The sequence below is a fragment of the Caloenas nicobarica genome, chromosome 4 (assembly GCF_036013445.1).
Source record: "Caloenas nicobarica isolate bCalNic1 chromosome 4, bCalNic1.hap1, whole genome shotgun sequence".
Lineage (NCBI taxonomy): Eukaryota > Metazoa > Chordata > Aves > Columbiformes > Columbidae > Caloenas > Caloenas nicobarica.
The window spans coordinates 27348676-27372568 of record NC_088248.1 but is presented as its reverse complement, the minus strand read 5'-3'; the positions used below and the strand labels follow the sequence as shown (position 1 = coordinate 27372568).

Genomic DNA, 23893 nt, shown 5'->3' with positions numbered 1-23893 from the left:
GACTGTGTACACAATACTTTTGTTACCACATTAATAGAAGTAACTTCAGCAATGTATAAGTATTCCAATGAGTTGGAAAGACTGCATACTCCGTAATATCCATCTCGGGATACCAATGAAAGCCACCACCAAAGACATCTGCCTGTCTTGAAAACATTTTGGTGATTTTTTTAATATGTAAAAATAGGGGGGTTTTACATTAAATTCATTGAGAAAACTACTACTAAGCTTATTTCAAGTCTATTTCACACCAGCAAGTGCTAACTAGGTAGTACTACTTCAGAGCTTCTTCAATACCAGTAATGTACATGAAATTAATGAAGGCAAAGTAATCTGCAAGCTAACCAAGGCTTTGGTCATTCACTGACATAACTAAGCAATGCTGGGACAGAACACCACACAATAGTTTCAGACTAGAGAAGGAATTAGCATCTGTATCAACTTACATAACAAACACTGTGCTCGGCAGAGTTGTTTCATCAATGCTTGGCTGAAGACAATCTACGAAGTCCCATAAAAGTGAATAAGGCATGTCCTGACCTAACACCTCAGTTTCAGATGGAAAAACTAACCAAACAGAAAAACTCCACACAGCTCTCTTCCTTTCCCCCTTGGTACCCACTTCACTAACCTTCCAGACAGATCACAAGCCAGAGATCTGCTCCAAAGATAGCTGGCAAAACACAAACAGTGTAAATGCACAGCTGGGAATAGCTCAGAGGAAGAGACTCCCCCCTCTTGACAGAGCTAGGCTAAAACATCAACTCATTATGCCATCCCATATCCTAAATATTTTTGCAGAATCCAACTTCAGTGCACTTACTAGCACACTTCTGAAAATCCACTTCAACTCTAAGATGCAAATAAATTTACAGTGATTTTACAGAAGTTCTTGTAGAAGCACAAATATTTCCCACACACACAGGCTTCAGAAAAGCCCTTTTGAAAGTTTAGCACATGAAGTTTGCCACTATATTTATCACTGAGGAGATCCTTCATCAAGCTGATGCTTCACAAAAATACCAGCATGCTGTTATGCCAACTTTCACTTCTGTTAGTGACTGAGATGGACAGAAGGCATATGTTGATCTATCTAGCAGACTGTTAACATGGAAAGTTGTCTTTTTCTTTAAACTAGCTTGGTTATTTGTATTACAATTATACCGATCACAACTGTGTTTTGTTAATATTTCATGCTAGTCAGCATACTATGTGACTCCTTTGCTGCATTGCACTAAATGACACAAAAGCAGCGATGGTGATACTTAAAAGTATGGCAACATTTTAAGAAAATACTGCTTTGTTCCTCTTTCTCCCTATCCTCAATACACTGCTTTCAAGAACCTTAAATACCAGAGACAAAAAAAAAGTCAGGGCTGATTTAATCTCAAGAAGCTTTCAAATTTTAAAACTGCATGTAAAAGAAATTTCTACACAATTTATCTGTCCAAGACTGTGCGAGGTGTTTTCAAATAGAAGATCCAAAGGAAGCATCAACAGGACCACTTAGCCCTTTCATAGAAAAATTCTCACAGATATGTAGCATTTGTAAAAATCTGAGTCCTCAAAGACGACGCAAGTGTTTCTTTGACAGGCATTTAAATGAATAGTTCCTGGCTCTTCCCTGTGTCAGCACAAGCTCTTGTGCGACTGACAAACTGGATCAATGAACTGATTGAGTGTAAACATGGGTTTTCTGTTGCTGAGCTTCTTTCAACAAGATCTTTTCCCAAGTGGCTAGGAGAAGCAATGAATTGTGGGTTTTTTGTTGGTTTAGGGTGGGGTTTTTGTTTTGGTTTTGGGTTTTGTTGGTTGGTTTTTTGTTTGTGTTGGTTTTTTGGTGTTGGTTTTTTTGGGGTTTTTGGGGGGTTGGGGGGGGGGGGAGGAGGGGCAGTGCAGCAGTGTGTTGATTGCAACATTCCTAGAAGCATGATTCCTTCAACTTCAGTGGGATTAGTATGCACGCTGATACAAAAGCTGAACAACACCAAGCACTTCAGGAAAAAAAAAGCTAAGTCACATAATGAGTTTAAAAATTAAACTTCATTAAAGCATTGTTCACTGTTCTGTGGAGGAGACCAATTCACACCTGCAGAACAGCATAAAAAGGAAAATTCCACTGGCAAAGAATTTCAGGACAAGACTGAAACAAAAGCAGAGGAATACCTAAAGTTTTGAAACTGTAAAGCTCAGACACAGGAAAGCATGTGAGTCACTCAATACCTGCCAGAAACAGACGTACTTAGGACCTCCAAATTCTGATTTTAAAAAGTATTTAGTTCTATTCTTGTGTGTGGAAAAACTGGGAGGATAAAAGCGACTTTCCTTCTCTTATCTCTGAACCACTACCTGCCCTAGAGAGAGGTTTCAGATGTTCTCCTGCTGAGGCTATATTCCACAAAACAGTTCCTGCAAAGAAGGACAGATGTACAGGCTTGCAAACAATCACTGTGTTTTCATTAAGGGGAAACAAACCTGAGCCCAAACACAAGGTAGCCTCCCCAGCAGTAGAAATAAGTCATGTTACTTTGTGAAAGATACCTTTAATTTTAACCTAAAACAATGAATCCCGACACTTGACTTAACTTCTTGACTATTTCAAGTTGAAGTAGAGGAGAATGGAAGCCAAAACCCCAAACTGATATTCTAAATAGCAACATCATACTTCTTAATACTCCAAACTTCTTTCTAGTTCCACTTTCTATCATGTGAACAGCTGCATATTTGGACACATTATCCATTCTTGATTATTAACACCACAGAGACCTAATTCAAGCTAAGATATTGTGGTGGGGCAGGAAAATTAGGTTAAAAAAAAAAAAAATCAAGGTTTTGTTTATTTCCTAGAATACACTATTATACTCCTAAGGCTTGAGGATTCAGCTAAAATACAGCAGAGGAAAAACACCTGCATATCAAAGACCAGTAATTTGAATTTGTCAAAAACTGTTTTGAGTAACACAAACAATCATCATAATTACAACATTCAGCCTCAAAGAAAATATTGCAAGCACAATGAAAGATATAATAAAGACACAACAGTCTGGGTTTTTTAAAGACATGGTTTCACTGCTGATTTTTTTAGCCTGGTACACAACTATTAGCTAACCACACATTAAGACTTCTTTTTTTTCCTCCTAAATGACCTTATCCAAACGATTTGCTAGCATTAAGTCCTTCCCCCGCCCACACACTTAGCATTCTTTCTCGAAACATCAAAAGTCACTGACAACACAAAAACTCCACATAGCTATAGAAGCTCTACAGTTACAGCACATGTTTATGACACTATTTCAACTTAGCCACCTAAAATACCATACCATTAAGAAACCTGAAGCACATCATCATTTCAGGAAAAAAAACCACAAAGCCTACCAAAGCAGCCAAAGATGCTGCCTCAAATGGTCTAATAAACTATAATCAAATTGCTGTAATTTTTTTTTATTTAACTCAAAGTGAAAAGGCCTTTTTTCTTTAACCTCAAAACCAAAGCCTTCTTACTGATCCTGGATCTGCAGCATTCATTTTTTCAATTCTTAAATTCAACTTCCAAATCAGCCATATCCTAAACAAGCACAGTAGTTTTGTCTTTAAAATGCAGATAGAGAAAAAACAAACATGCATAATCCCATTTGCCTTCAAAGCTGACAGACGAGGAAATTCTCTCATCTCCACTAAATCTTTTCCAGAAATATAATTATCTTTAAATAACTAAATTATTAACTTTAAATACTGGGTGTTTGGCTCCTGCCTGCACACAGAAGTTAGGTTTGTATGGACATTTCCTGAAGAAATATCTGAGGAAGTAAACAAATTCACATGGCACCACCAATACCCAACTCCACCTTCTGACATGGTCATTTTGTGCAGAGGCCTTCTTAAACTCAAATATTCACTAATAACTTCAATTAAGTAGAGTAGACAAAAAAAAAAAAGACTTTTATTCTACAATATGCACTAGGTCTAACCAGACATCATCTACTAGCTCTACATACCTAGACTCCTCGCCATGCATATGCAGACACTACTAAATCTTGCTTAGCACCTCAGCCAGTAACAGTACACTCAATCTCCTAATTAGCAGATGAATTCTATTAATGTAAATCCTTAGATAAGAGGCCATATGCTAGCTATCATCTACAGGGTGATGCCAATAATGACTGAAAGATGGTTAGCAAGGAATGGCAAAGCCAGCCAGATCATTATTCCAGTATTCCAAGCTGATTTTGCTGGAATTTACTCTAGTGAACAAGAAGGAAGGGATATTAAATATTTTGGGCTAATGCCTCCTGTGGTCAGTTACAGCAGATTTCACTGTTGTGAAACATGGTTGCAGGATTCACCTACGAGCAGCCTTCTCAGCCCTGTTAAGTCAAGGATTTCTGAGAAATATCCTTTACATGCTTCCAGGCAATCTCTAATTCTACTCATCTTCAGATACAGTTAAACTCTTAACGGTTATATTACATCATATAATACTTACCATAGCCCTCACGCAAGGTAAAACAAAACTACTTAGCACCTACTTAGATAAATTATTTTCTCTAAGAGTGGGCTTTGTGTTGGGAGTACCCAACATGGAGGCTTCTGAAGTGTCACAAAAAGGTTATTTCTAGTGATGGAAAAGCAGTCTGCCATGAACCCTGCTGTGGCTTATCTGCTTTTTCAGTCATGTCAGTTCAACTGATGTACGGTAAATACTGCTATACCATTGTACTAACTATATTGATGAGGAAAATGCCAAAATCACCTTAGGTCTTACACAAGCTTGCTTTTTTTCCCCTAAAGGATTTTACTATTATTTCTTCTTTTGAAGGGAAGAAACAAAATGATACAGGGAAAAAAACTGCCATAATACACAAAAATAAAAGAATTACAGCATAAACGAGTCAGAATACGAGACTGAACTGTGTATCAGGATGTCACAGACTAACAAGGCCAGAGCCCAACTAGTTGCATGTTTTGTCTTGTATTTGAAGACACAATGAAATGAAAGTAATAGCAGCACAGACCATGTATCATACAGTGGTCAAGCAAGACTCACTGGCTCTTTAGCAGAAGCCAAAGGTCTTATTCCAGGATTCTAATTAAGACACTTGGGATTCGAAAAAATATTTCTAAAATAACATCTTACATTAACACTTAACCTGTTAAAGCCTTTTACAATTTAAGTATTACAACCATGTACCTGTGACACTCTTGAAATCACACCAGTAAGCCCATATTTTCAGATTAACACCTTATATCTGAAGCTAAAATAGTTAAGAGTACCTTCTTCAGCACAAAGAAATTTTAAAGGACCAGTAGTGGTTTAATTTCATCTAATTTAGTTTAATTATTAATTCAACTGCAGCTGAAAAAAAACCCTGAACTTTTATTTGCAGCAGCTATGAGTTCCAAGTAAAACCAAGAAGGCTTAAGAAACAGCCAAGAAGTCTCAAAAACATCCTTTGCATAAGGTAGCGCTTTCAGGTATGGCCATTATTGAGGATTATGTTTAGGAAAGCTCATCTGCATGTCATATGAGAATCCAGTAACAAAATACACTAGTCAGAAAAAAATGACAGAAATAACATAAGGAAACACACACAAATCTATATCTGATCATCACAAGACTCTTTGCTCAAGAAGAAAACGGAACCTACAAACTCTTAAAACGGATATATTAGGAAAAGCAATTACAAACTTCACTGCCAGCAGCAAACATTCTGTAAATTCAAATACTTGAAATAAGCTTGTAAACAGATTATTATACAATTACACCTTTCCGTGTTTAATAAGAGAAGTCGTAATGCACCCTAGACATGAGATTTTTTAAGTACCAACTTGCTACTAGGACTTGCTCTTTTTTGCACTTAGTCTTTATTGAAGACAAATGTTGAACAAAATCTGTACATACAAGAACACTTTCAAGAAGCCTGCAATATTCATGGTTTTTATTGGAGCTTGTTCAGAGTAACTGCTAAACCATGTTTTCACAAAAAACACCAAAAGACACAAAACACCACCACCACCAAAACACACACAAAAACCCACCACATAACAGAGAGCAAATAATAAAGTTCTCAAACAATAATAATGTTCCCAAGCTTCATATTATGTGTCAGCTTTCATTCATCTAACATGCTCCCCCATCCCCTATTTTTTTGTGGGGGGTTTGTGTGGGTTTTTCTGATTTGTCTCCTGAAAATCATTCTTTTAAGAAGCTTGGAAGTCTTGACCTTTGACTTGACCAAAGGCACAGTTTCCTTTGTATTTGTTTCACATATTTATATAGTAATAATCAGCTATGATAAATTGGGGGTAGAAGGTAGACTGTACAAAGCCTCACTAAAAAATAAAAGCATCTTCCCATGAGAGACGCAATGAAAAGACAGGCCCAAGAATACAGTCATCTTCAACAACACTCTTCACACAATTCTGATTAAGAACAGAGGTGCACTTTCATCTCACTCTTAAGCATCTAAGATGTCACTGCCTGAACACACAGACTGTGAGTTATAACCTGATCAAAGTGGCAGTGCAGTCCTATTTAACAATACAGCTCTTTAAAGTTTATGAGACTACCTCTAGGAAAACAGAACAATTTTGCTTGCTGTACACAATCATTCATAAACTAAGGCCGGAATTCTGCTAGGAAGCATGCAAACTGGTATAGATCTACTGTCATTTTTCTCTTACCTTAAGATCCCTCTTCCTGTGTGCTGAAAAGAGTTGCCATGCTTTTAGTTACCAGGAAGTTAATGAAAAGATAATTTGCCATTTACAGACAATACTGGACTGTGCTACCTAGAACCTTGTTTTTTGGCAAGCAGCAATTTGCTGCAATTTCAAAAAGCAACCTTGAAGGTGGTCAGGAACATTGTAGCAGGAGCTCATTAAGTTGTTGGTATGAAATTTCAGTTTAACTGAAATTAATTTCAGTGCTTAGGCTTCCACACTGAGATCTAGCAGAGTTTAGAAACAGACCAAGATGAAAACATCTGATTACAACTTTTTATTCTATTCTATCAGCTCAGCAACAACTGAGCCAAACAATGTCTTTACACTTATGGGGTTTTTGTGATTTACTGTCTTCCAGGTTTCTAACTCCTTTGATTTGTTGCTGCTACACTCTTGAGTTTTAAAAGCTGTCTCATTAGTAGTCAAATCTAGAAGTACTTCACTTGAGACACTAAAGAACTTTTTATGTGTTAAGCATGTGAAGGGCAAAAAATAGCTTACGACAAACTGTCTTAAGTTTACAGAGATAATGAACTGAGTGGTTGGGAGGTGCGCTGATTGTGGCTGGCATAGAGGTAATTTTCTTCAGATTAGCTACTATGGGGCCATGTTTTGGATTTGGGCAAAAACACTGTGGATAATACAGAAATGTTTTTATTATTGCTGAGCAATGCTTACACAGTCAAGGCCTTTTCTGCTCCTCACACCATCCCAGCAGTGAAAAGGCTAGAGGTGCACAAGAAGTTGGAAGGGGACACGACCAGTATGGCTGACCTCAACTGATCAAAGGGATATTCCACACGAGACGACATAATGGCCAGCAATAAAAGCTGAGGGAAAAAGGAGGAATGGCAGGATATCCAAAGTTATGGTGTTTGTCTTACCAAGTGACTGTCACTGTGGAGCCCTGCTTTCCTGTAGACGGCTGAACACCTGCCTGCCCATGTGAAGTAGTGAATTAATTCTTTGCTTTGCTTGCATGGATGGCTTTTGCTTTACCTATTAAACTGTCTTTATCTCAATCCACAAGTTTTTTAGCTTTTACCCTTCTGATTCTCTCCCCCATTGCAATGTGGGGGAGTGAGCGAGCAGCTCTGTGGGGCTTAGTCACCATGACAGAGGGAACACCATCTTATGCAGTGTTTCCACAATAGTTTCCATTACCAGCAAAACCAAAAAAATAAGATTTTTTTGTGTGTTTTTCATTTTGTGTGCCTTCCAGCTTGCCTGTGGTCAGAAGACCACAATCCAACTGCTGAAAGCCACACAAGCTATGTATATGTCAAGTTGGAACTAAAAAAAACCAAAACACGCCAAACAAATAAAAATCCCACAGCAGAAACAATTTTTTTTAAAGCTTTTAAAAGCCAAAATTAAACATCAAGTTGCTTTCAGACAAGGAAAACTCCCTTTCACTGAGAACACTCAGAACACATTTCCTCCCCAGGAACCACTGGGAACTACTTTGAAGTCAGCTCCTCCACTCCATTAATCAGGCCATCCTCATGTTCACATTCCTGAAAACTGTGATTTCAGCTGTGGCTATTCCACTAAGCTGCATCATTTTATCCTGAAGTCAGTGGAAGAAAGACTAGAACAGTTTTTATAAGCAACCTGAATGATCAAGAAAAAGAATTATTATTAATCAGATAGCATACATTGTCATGTATCCTGAACGTAATTAACTCAATAAGAGTAACTTCTTTATCACCTTGTTAACCCTGCTTAATATGTAATTGCAGACCATCCAGACTAGGAAAGCATTCACTTACTATGAGTAAGATAAAAATGGCAGGGAAACTTCCAGATGCCATAACTGCCTTCCCAACTATCAATATCTAACACACATATCATTCCATCAAAAACAAGTTAAGTGTTCTTCTGCCATCCCACGACATTTTAATGATCAACTTTTTTTCACTCTGCATTTCTTAAAGCATATTATATAGGTACCTATGGCTACATAAGGCACAGCACACAAGCCTAGGCTCACATTGCCTACAATTACACATATTCCTCAGCTGTCTCTGTGTTTCTCATCATGCCATACACAATATCATTTGAAAGCTACCAGTATAAGGCGCCATTTGGAAGAGTGGCTATGGACGACAAAATAAATCTGCACAAGATTTTGCCTAAAAGTCGCACTTCACACGAATTCTGTTGAAGGTTCTTGTCACATACAACTTATCTCAATGCTTAACTATCAACTAATGCATCTGCTAAATCATTAGAGTGCCTTCATCCCTTCACAACACACTGCCACAGCAAAACTCAACAGACTCTGTTCAAGAGAGTAACAGAGCTCTTCAAGTATCTGCAGGACTGCTATATGGCACAGTCCAAGCCGTGACCACGGCTGCCCATCTTACAAGTCTTACACTTCAAATACTTTTAACTAAATGATGGTATCCTCTTTCCTAAAAATAAATATTACAGAAACAAAATGCCAGGCATAATTACTTGTTAATTGAGACACGCTCACTTCGTGCAATCTTTCTCACCAAAGTTAGATAAAACACTTGCATCAACTGCAGCAGAAATAAAATGCAGAGTGCTTCTTAACCATGGAAAAACCTGTCACCACCACAGCCCAGCCGTTCCCTAAACCTATCAGACTCTTCCTTCCCTTTCTTTCTGCTCTTTTTCATTTCTAACACAAAAGTAGATACACCACTTAAAAGCTGAACTGCTTAGAAATGAAATTAAAAGAAAAGCTTACAAGCTTGAAGTGGACTTTAAGGACACTATTCAAAAAAAGCAGAAGTAAATATTCAGCTTAGAAGGTTACAGAACTAAAACTATCTCAGCAAAGCAACTGTGTGACTATATATGCAAATAAGAAAAGGGCTTCAAGTCTCTATAGGCCTTTTCCAGCAATCCGTACCTGAAAACACCTAACATTAAATAAGAGCAAGTGAACAATGCTTCCTTCAACATTGCATTGAAACGGTGCCATCAGGTTCAGAGAATGCATTGGGTGACAGCAAAATGCCCAGGACTCTAATACAGCCTTGGCTTTAGCTGCAAATTCACCTGCTTTTATTCAAGATGACCTATTACCATGATTTGGAGTGCAAACAGCTTTCCAGCAACACATCCAGAGCTCAGGCCTATCTCCAAAGCCTCAATCCCGGTGTCCCAGGCTCATTCTCCATGGTCAAGCTCTCCTGCTCCCAGTTTTGCTCCCAATTACAACATGGCACATGTAGGTACAAAACACAGCTTTGAGGGGCACCTGGAACATTTCTTGGGTCTTGCCCTTCAGCACAGCCCAGCAAAAACTACACATGACTAAAACCAGAGACGAAGGCTATTGCCTGCAGAGGCTTCCAGGGAGCCTCCGAGCCCCGGGGCAACCCCGAATCCCCTCCACAGCTCACCAAACGGACTCCTCCCCCCCGCCCCGCAGGACACAACGGCACCTCCTCCCGTGCACACAACCCGGCAGGGAAGGTGAGGCAGGCACTGGCAACCGCTCCCGCCGCCTTTACCGAGACGGGGGGGCGGGCCATGGCCTCCCGCCAGGCCCGGTTGGGCCGCAGCACCCCACCGTGCCCGGGTGCCGGTCCCGCCCCGCCACGAGGCCGCCCTAGGGCGGCGCGGTGCTGCCCCCTTCCTGCCTCTGCGGCAGGTCCCCGCGGGAGGCGGGGGCGGAGGAGGCGGGAGCAGGGAGGAATTATGAAACCGGATCAGTAGGGCAACCCCCACGGCCGCCCCGCCACCCGGGCCTCCCCTCCGCCCTCAGACACCCACCCAGCGGCCAGGCGGCGCAGCCCCATCTCCGCAGCCTCCCCACGGCCCCCGGGGACCCGTTCTTCCCATTCCCGGGGGCGCCCGTCCCCGTGGTACCTCAGAGACCTCATCTTCTTCTTCTTCCTCCTCGTCTTCCTCCTCCTCCTCCTCCTCGCTGCCGTTGTTGCTGCTCTCGCTGCCGCCGCCGCCGCTCTCGCTGCTGCTGGCCGGCCGGCCGGCCCGCCCGCTCCGCTTCGCCTTCGTCGGCGCCTTCTTCCTCAGCAGCAGGTCGTACACCCTCACCAGCCCACGAGGCGCCGCCGCCCCAGGCAGGCACGACGGCGGCGAGGTGCCGGCGCCACCGTTCAGCCCCTCAGGGGGACCGGGCCCTGCCGTGGCGGTCCCAGAGTCGCCGCCGTCACCGCCTCCCTCCGTCGCCGCCGCTGCCGCGCCGGCCGCCTTCTCCATGACCGCCGATCGGCCTCGCTCAGAGCCGGCGCTCCGGTGAGGAAAGAGGATGAGGCACCCGGGGCCCCCGCCGCTGTCTCGGTCACCTCTAGCGCCGGCGCCGTGCCACCTCTCGCGATACTTGTTGCCGCCGACTTCAACAGCGACGGGCGCCTCTGGTGCTGCAACGGCCACCTCTGCCTCGCGGCCACCTCTGCCTCGCGCCCGTCTCTCCCCGCGCCGCCGCCCGGCTCGCGCGGCCTCGGCCCGGCGCTCTCTCGGTCTCCCACCCCGCCTTCCCCGACTCGCGCCCGCTCCGGCGCGGCTCTTTCCTGGCAGCGACCCCTTCCGTGCGTGTCTCAGTCACCGCGCCGGAAGCGCCAACGACGTCATCACCCACCGTGCGGCCGTTTCTCTTCTCGCCACCGTCTTCGCCCCGCCCTCTCTCCCTGCGCCCTCGCGCGTGCGCGCGTTTCGGCAGTTCTGTCAGGGGCACGACTGCGAGGGCAAATGGGCGCGCGCTGCGGCGGCGGTTGGCGAGGCGGTCCTCAGCGGGTTGGTGGCGGTCTCCCCTTCCCGCTGGGTTGCCACTGCTGCCGAGGGAAAGGGCGGGGGTGTCGCCGCGCCCCGCTCCCCTGGCGGGCGCTGGCACCCCGCGGTTGCCCCCGGTGAAGAGAGAAGCTGGTTTGGCGGGGCAGCTTCAGTCGGAGAGAGGTGGCGGCCAGGCCCCTCGTGTATGCCGGCTATTGAGTTACATGATCAGACTAAATGCTGCAAGAGCGGTAAGACTTGGTCTTGTCCAGCCCCACAGTGTGCGCGCGGGAGTGGGTGCGATACGTGGTAACCTCCTCAGGAAATCGCCAACACAACTACTAAGGCCTCAGTTCCACACCATCGTGAAACCAAAGTATACATATATTGCCAATTAAAAGTGATGCTCTTTTGTACAGTATGTACTCGCTGGACACTGTATTCAAAGGCAAGCCCTGGAGCCCTGCTTTCAAAGAAAGCTGGTGGGTTATCACTAAAAAAGTAGGAAACTTAAAGATGCTTGTGTCACTTTGACCATACACTTGAATTACATCCTTTAACTGTGTCGCTATATCCTGTTTCTTCACTCAGGCCCCCATCCTGGACTTTCATCCCTGACATTAATACTCAACTGTCTGGAAAAACACTATCACCTCCATTGATGCAAAAGTCTTGTGGAAGGTAAATACAGGCAGTTAATGCATGCTCATTAAAGGAATGGGCTTTTTTTTCTCTCTTCCCGTTTTAGGCCTGATGGAAATCAACAAAGAAAAGGTTTTTAACCACAGAGACACGTGATTGTAAAGATTGGTAATGGCTCTAATGCACTGGTATGCTATGGCTGTCTTAGAATTCATGTTTCAAGCCAACAGTGCCTCTTTCTGCTCCATTTATATTTTCCAGAGATGCAAAGAGCTTGTTACTACTTGATTTTGTTACTCTTAAGTGTTGTCTTTTGTCTTATTTGGATAAAGTCTGAAAGCACCAGTCATGTCTGCAGCACCTTGGAAATGAAACAATGCTTTTAAAAAAACTTCTCAAAGAACTGTCACTCATTATGAAAGCAAGTCTGCACAGTTTCCCTCCAAATCTCCATGTTCCTTACACCCCACCAAACCTACTTCTGTTGCATGCCTCTGTATGTTCTTAATAAAAGACTGCATTAGTGGTAACAGCACCACTATTAAGTTACATTATTTCTAAGTCATACAGCTATAACTGTAGTTCTTAACTTCTAATCTTCAGGAATGAAATCTAAACTGAACAAAACATTCATAAATACCTACGCAGATCACAGTTTGATGTGATCCAGGAGGAATATATTGAATGCTCCAGCCACCTACCTACTACTTCCTGGTATGACTGCACAAAAATCACAAAAACAAAACAGTGCAAGATATGTGACAGCAGATCAGTGGGAATAGTGGGTTTGGCCTCTTGTGTCAAATGCATTGATTTTTACTGATTTACAGGTGAGATACAAGCACAAATTACTTCAAGTATCCATTTAAGTTGGTAGGCTTGGAAAAGGTCTTTTGAGCCATGCAGTCCAGTTTCTTGCTAATGAAAGCAACTGTATAATTTTATCACTCTGTTGTATTCTCAAGCCCTGAATCAGATGGAGTAGTTACAAAACACTTTAGTTGGCACAGGTTGAGTGGCCTATCTGAGACTATTTGTTCACTTACTTTTATGATGGTGACCTCTGTTCTGGTCAAAGAGTTGCTCCGTCTAATCTTGCAGCGTAGATCAAGTCATTTTCCTCTATTTTTATAATATACAGTTTATTCCTGGTCTCCCTACCACACTTACTAGTTTGAGCCTTTTGTGAGTGCAACAGTAATAAAAGGACTTGTGGTTTTTAGAGAAGCTTAGTGTTACGTTGACCAGGCACGTAAGCTTTACTTTTGTCATGGGCAAAAGCTGCTAATGAAAGTCAGCTATGAATCTCGTGATGGTTTGAAAAAAAGAACGTTTTGGGAAGGCGTTAAACTTCCTTGGGTTGTGTAACAGCACTTAGTATTTTAGAAACCCAAAATAAAGCATTCTTGTTGATATCATGATAATTAGCAAGACAGGCTTACAATGAAAGAGTAAATAATTAAGATGATTTTTTTTTTGGTATCCCAGTTTCCATGTGGGTGCATGACCTAAAGCTGTGTTTCCTGTTCGTAGGGCTTTTAGGTAATGGATTAGATAGCAAGGGAATGTCCATGTAGGCTCTAATCAGGAAAATAATACCGAACAAATATGTTTCCTTTTGTGAAACTGTGAGGTTGATTAACTTCACACATTTGGTTTTGTTGCTAGCACAAAGCTGCAGGAAATCTTGAGAAAAATAATAGTCCTTTGTTATCCCTTTGATCTCTGACTTCGACTTGAGTAGAGGTTACTGATCACTCCACCAAACACTCAGTATGAATAGTGGGAAAACCTGAGGTTTGACTTCAGTGAATGCTTTCAGGAACTGTCCTGTGTGTGCTAGATTCTTTGAGAAGTTCTACAGGACAACTCACATATTTAAACCTATGGTGTGGTTTAAGTATCCGTATGGCTCTACGTTCAGTTTCATTTATAACTACTGGACGCAGTATCATTGTCAAAATCAGGAAGCAGGGATATTGAATTTTGTTTGCAATTATACAGGAACTGAAAAAAAAGTTCAAGTTTTAGTAACCCACCCGAACACACATGCAGACACGCACACCATGCATATTTTCATACCGTGTAAGTCTGACTTTTGCCTCCACCTACCCTTCTGTCCTGATTTTACATATGAACCCTCTCCCTCTTGGTTCCTACATGCATCAGCTAATTCAGCCCAATTAAATCCAATAAATTGTGAAAGTTGGAGGATCCCTCCTCGTGAAAGCAACAGTGTCGAATTGCATGCTCCGATTCCAAGTTTTACTCCTCCTTCAAACTGGTAGTAAGTTTCATTTTTGCTTTTGTTCCCCTGAGTCATCTGTAGCACCTGGTGTCATTCTTTGTATATTTGGTAACTTTCCTAGTTTTGAGGCCACCAGTACTCCATCTCATACCGTCCAGCAGTCCAAAACACACTCTGTTCACACTCAACTCTTATTTCTTAGGTATTTTTTCACCTTAGGGGCTCCTGAACAATGATCAGAACTTCTGAAATTATCAGTTGAGGGCTCAAGAGAAAAAAGGGTGAAAGAAGGTGTCTCATTCTTGATATGCAAGGATTATTTAATCTAGCTTTTAACTTCAATAACTTCTATTATAAATGCACTGAAATGGCACTTCTGAATCACTGAAATAGTTTTCTTTTTGGCAGGTAGTGAATGTATTTTCTCTCTGTATTTGTTTTTTTGAAAACTTTTTGAATTTTTAACCCTAAGTCAGGACTGCTACAACTGCCACAAAGCTACCTTTTCCCATTGTCTCCCTCTAGCCAGTTTCAGTACTGATTCTTCTCTTTTTGTGAATACAATTGTTTCAGTTGAGCTCCTGTAAGTGGTAAAGAGCAACTGCCTCATAAAAGGGGTGAATGCTGTCAACCTGAAACCACACTCCCGTTTTTATTTCTTCATCTCAAGACTGAATACATCTAGTTTTAATATTTGTCACAGTGGGAGGAATGTAGGAGGAGCACAGAAGCTATACACCTCCAGAGGCAGTGATTATCCAAATGAACTATGACATTAATCCGTAAACCAAATCATGCCATTCTCACTAGTTATAGTATCAGTGAATTCATTTAATATCTTTGATGCATACAGTTTTGTGGTTGTTGCAGATTCTCTTATGTGCTGTGATGTTTTTATTCATAACATTCTGGGAATTGTGAACCCCAAATTATTGTATTCCTTCAACATACATACCAAAAGGACAGGCTCACTGAACCTATTTGATGCATAAACATTGTCTCAAAAAAAAAATGGAAGACCCTTCTGAAATGAGAGACAAGATAAACTAAAATTAGACCATCGTTAATTATTTTCAACAGAAGTAATAAAATTGTTTAGCAGTTATGCACTTATTGCTGATCAAGTCAGAGGGAGAAAGAAGGAAATGAACATAAATGTTTCTTCATTCAGAGAAGTACTGTTTTCTGTGATATATATTTTACGATTTGTTTAAAACACTTAGTTTTAATAACTGCAAACATGGAAAAGAATTATTAAAAATAGTTTTTATGCAGCCATGGCATTTACTTTAAATTACAACTTATTTAATATCCGTATTTCTCCATTACAGCAAGTTTCCTGTGAGCATCTCAATTGGTGTGGCCTTGTGAATAAAGAAAGTAAAGAAAATCCGGACAGATTCAGAATGTAACAAGCCATGCTAGCCTGGAAGAACTGCTTAGAGTTTTAGAAGCCCTGTTCATCAAGGGACAGCACCTCGATATGTGCAGAAGGCAAAGCATTTACATGAACACTAACACTCAAAAACACCCAGTATGAAGCCCATTTGGGAGTGACTTCTGCCTACCTTTGTTGTGTCATTTCCTACACTTAACCGCGTCAGTGCCAGTTTGAAATACATATATGTCCTGATTAGGTGTCTTGAAAATTATTTGTATTCCATCTGAGATACTGGTATTACATGTTCTGATAGTTGTCCTTAGACCTTAATAGAAAGCCAGCTTGGACCACACTTCCTCATGAAAAAAAAAAAGTTAAGTCTTTGCTAACAAGGACTAACTTTCTCTTTGTTGCTTCGTGATGTCATTGCTAGAAATGATCAACTAGATATCATGGAGTGTTGCTGGTCACATTCTTTCACCCACAAGACATTGAAGTCCAGAGTGGTGTTTGGTACCAGAGCATTTGCTGGGAGGCCAGAGTGAATGCTAGAGACTTGTAATGGCATGGAACAGTTCTAGTTTGATGCTGAATGTGGCCATGTCTATGCCTGTAGTTGGTTCAGGTGGTTTAGTGGGACTAACTGCTGCTGCTGGTGTGTTTTTGAGGGAAAGTACTCCCAGCTTTGAGGTGCAGTTTTTTCTTCTTGCTGTTCTAGCTGGAGTGTTTGGCTGGAGGCATGCATTTTAAAAAATACACTTATTCTGTAATATATTTAGTACTTTGGGAGTCTGTATCTTATTTAAGATATGGCTTAAGTACATGGACTCATAAATTTATTAGTACTCCTGACACTTACATTTTTACGTGGATAAATGATTTTTGAAAGTAGGTTTTGGGTTCCTAATTTGCTTCACATGTTTTCAAAATGTTTACCCTTTGTGAGTATAAAATTGAAAAATACCGTGGCAAATTGGGGCAAATAGCATCTGGATGACATTCTAGTGCTGTAGAAGATAAAAATAAAATAAAAACAAGAGAAATCATAAGAGAGGTTTTTATGTGCTTTAGGTATTATGGATCTGTAATCCAGAACTGTGAATAAGACCTCTAAAGCCACAACAACCTGTACTTGAATATAAAACTTCACTTGTAAAAGTAGTGTTTTGGTGGTGGTGGTTTTTGTTTTTAATTACTATGTTTAAGTTAGCATCAACTGTGGACTACACGAGAATCAGCTAGGAGGTTAAACATGTCTTATATTTTATGTTTTGCATGAGTCCTGCCAGTCCATAGTGATAATTTCTATAGTAATCACTTTTTAAGTAAAGAATTGACTAGTTCTCAAATTAGTCCTTGATATTGCTTCTCTTTGTGCAACTCAGAAGATCTTAATGCAAGCAGCCTTCTGCTGGCATGTAGAACAAGCTTCAAACTGTTGTTTTTCTATCTTCCTATGAAGTGTCCCTAGAAAATATGTATACTACCAGGCTAGTTTATCTCTGGACAAGAAGGGGTGAGAATCTCTATAAAAGTTTGTAAGACCTTGTTTTCAGTAAAGGCAATATGAAAAATTTATTTGATATCTCAAAAAGGTATGTAAAGTGGAAGAAAAATATATTTTGCAGAGTTCAAATGATAACTAGAAAAATTGTCTAAAACGCCTAAATGTCTAAAATTATCTAACCCTACCCAGGATCCTGTGAAGCCTCTGTTTTTCAAAACAGAACCTTCTCAACCTTGTTTATTCTGTACTATTCTGCTTATTGGCTCATGTTATTTGCCATTTTGTCTTTGTTTCAGTTCTTTGGCTTTCAACAGCTATATATTGCTGATTCCTGATCTCCTCCTATTTGAGGATAGTTTTTAAAATGAGGAAAGCTTTCTGTTACTTCAGTTAGACACAGTAGATGGAGCTAGAAGCTGGCAATCTATCTTCATCTAAAACTAGCCAGAATTGAAAGCCATGAATTACAAATTCTTATTTTTCCCAGCATTCTGAAAATGAAAAGTTACTAAAGCATTTGATTCTTAAATATATGTATCCTAATTTTTTTTTTCTTTCAAGAGTACATATTAACTGATTTTTTTTCTTTTTTCCAGCTAGCTAAACAGTTTGTTTTTTTTTTCTTGTGTATATGAAACACATTTACAATGCCATTGACTTTAATGAAGGCTAATTGCAAAGTTAGGTGCTACCTTGAATAGCTTTGTGTTCCTGAAGTAGTGTCTTTTTCAACAGGCATTTCATGTTCATGGGAGGAAAAATGTTGATGAGGTGAATTTTCATTTTGTCATCTGTCATTCTCTTATTTTCTCATTCATGAACATGAGTTCATGTATATTTATACATGTATTTATACATGTATATTTATACGTGTCTTTTTGCTATTGGTTACAGGCTGCAATAACAACATATCATTGGTTAATTTTGCTTCTGTGTCCATAGCCTCAGTCAGGGGATCTACGGACCTGCCGTAGTCCCCCACAATTCCCTCCTTTTGTATTTGTGCAAAAAAAATTGCCTTCATTGTCTGCTGCAGGGCCCTTTGCAGCAGAGAAATGATACGTGGCAACATCAATAACACAACTACAACAATCATTAAAACAATCAGTCCTGTTTTCACTGCTGACAACAACCACCCTGAAAACCTCCAACCACTGAACGGTTTATTTAACCAACCCCATCCATCATCAGCTTGCAACTTCTGTACTCCCTCTTTCAGCAATTGTATACTTTTATGAATTGACTCGGAGTGATACGATAAATTCATACAACACTTGCCATCAAAATCTTCACATCCATGACCTTGAGTTAACAACAAGAATTCTACTGCTGCTCTATTTTGCAATGGAGCATGTCTTATAGAATCTACATCTAACAAAAGCCCACTTAAAGCCTTAGAAGTTCTGTTAGTTTACTTAGCTAGCCAGCATCCTAATTTTTCCAAGGTAGTTAATGCTTTACCTGTGCCAACACCGGGGATAAGAGATCCTAACACTTTCAACCCTGGCCCCCAAAATTCGACATTATCATCACATTGCGACTCATATGCATGCGTAAAGCGTTTTTCTTGCTTTGCTTTTCTGTGATCTAGTATCATAGATGTATTTGGCGTTAGCAGGGTCAACCGCCCTAAACTGCACGGTCCTCCAATGGCATTAAAAGGAATTCCTGGCCAGGCCCTATCTCCACAAATCAAAAATACACCATACGGGAGCTTTTGAGGTTGCAGCCTCACATTATCAACTACAGCTTTAATGCTTTTCTGGCAGATTGGCTAACACATTGTAAATATCTTTTCTTGTACAAAAACATTCTGGTTTCTCATTCTATTTTGGTCAAGGTCGTTCCAGTAACTCAAGGTGACTGTCCGTAAGATATTCCACAACTCCCCCTTTTTTATTTTTGAACATCTGGTTCACAGTGAGTGCAGCAAGGACCCTGGCTTTATTCTTCTTTACATTCTCTATCATTCTGCAGATGATTCGGAGGACTACAAGAAAAATATTACACAAGCACATCTAATTCCCACAAAAATCCATATATGCAGATTGAGGCTTGAAAACCATGGTTTTGGGCCTAACCACTTTAAGCTATTAGAAAATGTCATCCATTGTGTCTTGCACTGTTAATTCTTGCAAATCATGCAATTGTTTTTGCAGGGCACTGGCTAAATCCTGAACCAGACCTTGGATATTAGCTGAAAATGCTCTCTGGAGACGTTGTTTCACTGGAGTCCACTCATAAACACTATAATTCCATTTTAATGGCATTACACATAAATCCTTTTGAATATATTCCCAATCGCCATGCAGTTTTGTTCTGGTAGCCAAAGTGTTCTGTCCATCTGCTATCCAAAACAGGGCTGCTTCATATATATTTATTGCAGAGGTGTGAAGAGTTGTCAGGTTTTATTCTTCCCCTTAGATGACTGCTCTCCAGTCTCAGCAGAAGCTGTCTTTACAGAAAGAAGTTTGACTCCTCCTTTATCTGTGTCACAGAGGCACTTGAAAGTCAGTTTTAGGTGGACAACAAGTTCCAAAACAGACTTAATTCTAGCAGGAAAAGTGTAGCCAGTAAACTGACTAGAAACAGCATTAATACAATAATTTAGCGCTCCAACAACAGAAAATACAGGTTCGGATATCAGTTGAGGAGATTGTTGGGGTACAACAACATAAGAATAATGAGGATCCACAATGTGCATGTAGTCACTCACAAGAAGCGAAACTAGAGGCTTCTCACTCTCACCTAGACTGGGTGAGGGCTCATTCAAGGATGTATCTAGTCACCCAATCACTCACCCAAATGAAGAGGTGAGGTGCTCTCAATCCTGGGAAGTCTCCTTAGACAGTGCCCAGGCTAAGGAAAGGGCTCCAGTTCACAGACCCGCATCTCTGAGAACACCACTCAAAGGGGGTCTTCAGCGGGAACCCCGTTTTATTGTCTGGTCAGATGTGGCTGTGGGCATTACGACATAGTCCAGAAGCTTTGCGGCAACTCTGGGCACCTCCCTTGTCAAAGACCCTGACAATTGACTGAGGGTCCCATTCCTCCAGGCACAGTGGGGCACAAAAGGTGCTAAAGAGCCATCAACGGCACCATTGGAGGCTCCAGATCTCAGGGGAATGTGCAACTGCCACACAATCCATCCTGTGACCACAGTCATCTGACAGGCTACTTTGGAGTGGTGGTGCAGTCACCTCTTGCCTCCAAAGTCATAAGGGGGCATTCTCTTGGTAAGTTTTAATACCCACTGTGGATCATCATACTCTACGTGTCATTTTATTGTCATACATTATTAATACAAATCAACCTACAATAGAATAGAGTAATACAAATTACAATAATTACAGTTATTAACAAATATTGGAGAAGGCCGATTAGTTATCCTGATAAGGAAAATAAATGCATGGGAAGTTTTTTCACCAGTTAGTCCCCAGTCCAGGTAATATAAATCTGTACCATTCTGATATGCTGGTGCCTCTAATTTACAGGGGGCCCAGTACAAACTCAAAACATCTTCTGTGGTTACTTTAAATACCTTGCACGTTAAGACCCAGAATGGAAACAAAATCCAAATTGCTCAGAACCACCCCTCCATCCCCCATCACTGATAAAACAAGTGAAACTTCTCTGACAAACAGTTGTTGATTGGTTTCTTAGAAATACATACAGGAGAGGTCTCAACAAAATACTATTGCATTTGATTAAATTTAATCCAATCCTTGTTTTCCAGTAATTGACCTTCTGGTGGTATCCATACACCACCTACCCAGTGTATTGTCATTGTTACTGCACTGTTGCAGGAGATGATAGCCAAATAGGCTAAGAAGGTATTAATTGGAGTGAGGGGCCTGCTGCTGCCATAATAGTACTTGCGTTTTGCTGTAACTTCTTTAGCTGCCCCAGGTAACATCACTGGCCTCTTCCTTTGGTCTCTTCTGTTTCTTTGTTGCTGGCATTAGGTCCTGCATCATGTTTGTCCAACTCATAGAAAGGTTTAATGTATTTCACAGGAAGCCACTTTGGTCCTGTTGGAAGAACACAAGCATACCCCTTCCCCAGGTGATTAACTCTACAGGCCCTTGCTATTGACTGTTGTGCAGGGGATCCTGATACAAAACCTTTGATTTCTGAGACAGTGAATCTGGAGGACAGAAGTGTTTTTCCACTGCTGTGATAGAGGAGGGAGGCATAGCATGATTCAAAAGGTGTAAAGTATATGTTGCATTGTCTAATTGTTGTTGAGAATCCAGCCTAAATATTTCCAAGGAGGCACAGTCTGCACTTCTTCCTGTGCAACTTGTAAACCATAAAGTTTCAGAGCTTGAAGTAAGTGTGTCACCACACTGCATATAATCAGATTGTTCAGCACAAACTAAGATGTCATCCATGTAATGATATAGCCTCTGTGAATGCTTCATGTGTAGGCTGCACAGCAGTACTCACAACAAGCTGGCAAATTGTGGGGGCTGTTCATCAAAGTCTCTAACCTCATTTTGACTGTCATGTTTGTTGGATATTGTTTTTCTTTACCGGATCGAAGCCCTGTTTGAGTTCTATCAGTATAGTGTTGGCTTTACTGATACTTTGGCTGCCCATACTAGTGGAAACACAGCATCTGAAATTTCCTTGGAGATTTCTTGCTTGCAGCAAGCAGATCTACACCTTCCAAGCATCTTCCTGTGGGACATGCAACTAAACAGAATTCTCAGAAGATGTTATTTGAGCTTACAATTTACTTAACAAATCTTGACCCAAGAGAGGTATAGGGCTTTCTGGCAAATACAATAATTCATCTGGTAAAACTTTGTTCCAAATTTGGCATTCCATTAGTTTCAAAAAATGGCCTTTCTCTCTTTCTTTCTTTCTTTCTTTCTTTCTTTCTTTCTTTCTTTCTTTCTTTCTTTCTCTCTTTCTCTCTTTCTCTCTTTCTCTCTTTCTCTTCTTTTCTTTTCTTCTTTTCTTTTCTTTTCTTTTCTTTTCTTTTCTTTTCTTTTCTTTTCTTTTCTTTTCTTTTCTTTTCTTTTCTTTTCTTTTCTTTTCTTTTCTTTTCTTTTCTTTTCTTTTCTTTTCTCTTCTTTTCTCTTCTTTTCTCTTCTCTTCTCTTCTCTTCTCTTCTCTTCTTTTCTTTTCTTTCCCATGACCTCAAAAACTAGCATGGTGTATTTACTAAGAAGTCTCTTACAACTAGTTACCACAGAATAAGTCTATTAAATTTCACCCTCAGACTCTTCATTCAGTATTACAGTTCTGCAGCAGCAACATTGCTGTGGGGAGGCGGAGGGGGAATAAAGCCCCTCTTTCGGCACTTTAGCAGCAGGCAGACAGGTTTTTCTTTTTTTTTTTTTTTTTTTTTTTTTTTTTCTTTTCTTGCTGCATTTTAGATACAGGCAAGGCCACACAGGCAGTGTAATCGCTGATAGCAAGTAGGAGCTGCCAGGCTCTGGCAGACTCCTCGTTTACAATGAGCTGAGTTTATCTTGCAGCTTGACACAGGCCTGAAATTTATGTTCAAGCTGTACAGCACAGGCCTGGGATATTTTGCTTTTTTATTTTTTCATTTCATTCCAGCCATAATACACTCTGTATGCAATTCTAATTAGCTGAGCAATAGTTATATTCCTCAGCCCCATTTACCTTTTGCAATTTCTTACAGATCTCAATAAACAGCATATTAACCATCAATACATTATTTTCATTTTCCTTGATCCAAATCAGTTCATATTCTAGCAACTTTTAAATACAACCTCTCCCAAGTTCACATCCATCATAGCATTTCGTTTTCTTTCCCATATCTCCAACTAGCACATAAATTCAATGTGAATCAGAGTTTAATGACTTAAATTCTTTTCTGGTCTCAAAATTATTAGATAAAAATAAAAGCAAATTAACATGTGTAAGGATGCATCCTAAGGGGGAGCAAGGTGGTATTTTAGTAGCAGAACCAGTTCCCATTTTGTTATTATCTCCCCAAACAAAATTCTTTTGGTATCAAATATAAATATGCAAACTAGAATACTGAGCTCAGATATGAAAACCAAATACCCAGTTTAAATATGCAAATGGATCACAGTTACACTTACTCAAGACAATCTCTCAATGTTAGCATTGCACCTTTGAACTGCTTACCGCTCAGACAGGTAGAGGTACCGCTGGGTTTCCCCAACAAAATAGGTCAGTGCACGCTGGAGCCCAATTGGCACGTACCTGCCCGCTGCCCTAGCAAGCTGGACTGGGCAAGGCTTTTATTAGTGTCTCATCTGGTGTGCTACAACTGTTATCTCCAAAACAGGATTCTTTACCTGGTGTGCATACAAAAGAGCCAAATTTAGTACACCAAGATGAGGCACAGCCTATCACAGAGTTGCACAAGTCTGGATGCTGAAATAAAGCTAGCATGCTAGAAAGAAAAGTAACAGCTATCACACACAACATCTCACCACCACATTCACACAGCAAAAAGCTAAATTATTCATGGTCTTCTGTATTATCACAAAATGTACATTTTGGATCCATGGATTCTTGTGATTTAACAGTCTGTGAACTTACTGTACCATATAACAGGCAAAGACTTATTAAAACTGCAATATGCTTAAACAGATACCTACAAAGAAAACTGGTTAATAAGGAAAGCATCTTGCAGACTTCTGCAAGTTTTCTGACTTGTGTCTTATCA

At 40.6% G+C, this 23893-nt stretch overlaps 2 protein-coding genes across 6 annotated transcripts in view; one reads left to right on the top strand and one right to left on the bottom strand.

Annotated features, from left to right (window-relative positions):
- ANKRD17 (ankyrin repeat domain 17) overlaps positions 1-10926 on the bottom strand; it is a 97288-nt gene extending 86362 nt beyond the window's left edge. For 4 of the 5 annotated variants that reach the window (XM_065634809.1, XM_065634812.1, XM_065634810.1 and 1 more), the window contains exon 1: positions 10576-10926. In XM_065634809.1, coding sequence (XP_065490881.1) covers positions 10576-10926 — 351 coding nt within the window. The remainder of the gene's footprint in view (positions 1-10575) is intronic. The other variant, XM_065634811.1, reaches the window with a different exon arrangement.
- Positions 10927-11247: 321 nt separating this feature from the next.
- ALB (albumin) overlaps positions 11248-23893 on the top strand; it is a 45626-nt gene continuing 32980 nt past the window's right edge. Inside the window, exons 1-2 of the mRNA XM_065634816.1 lie at positions 11248-11687; positions 12028-12117. Coding sequence (XP_065490888.1) covers positions 11674-11687; positions 12028-12117 — 104 coding nt within the window. The 5' untranslated portion in view covers positions 11248-11673. The remainder of the gene's footprint in view (positions 11688-12027; positions 12118-23893) is intronic.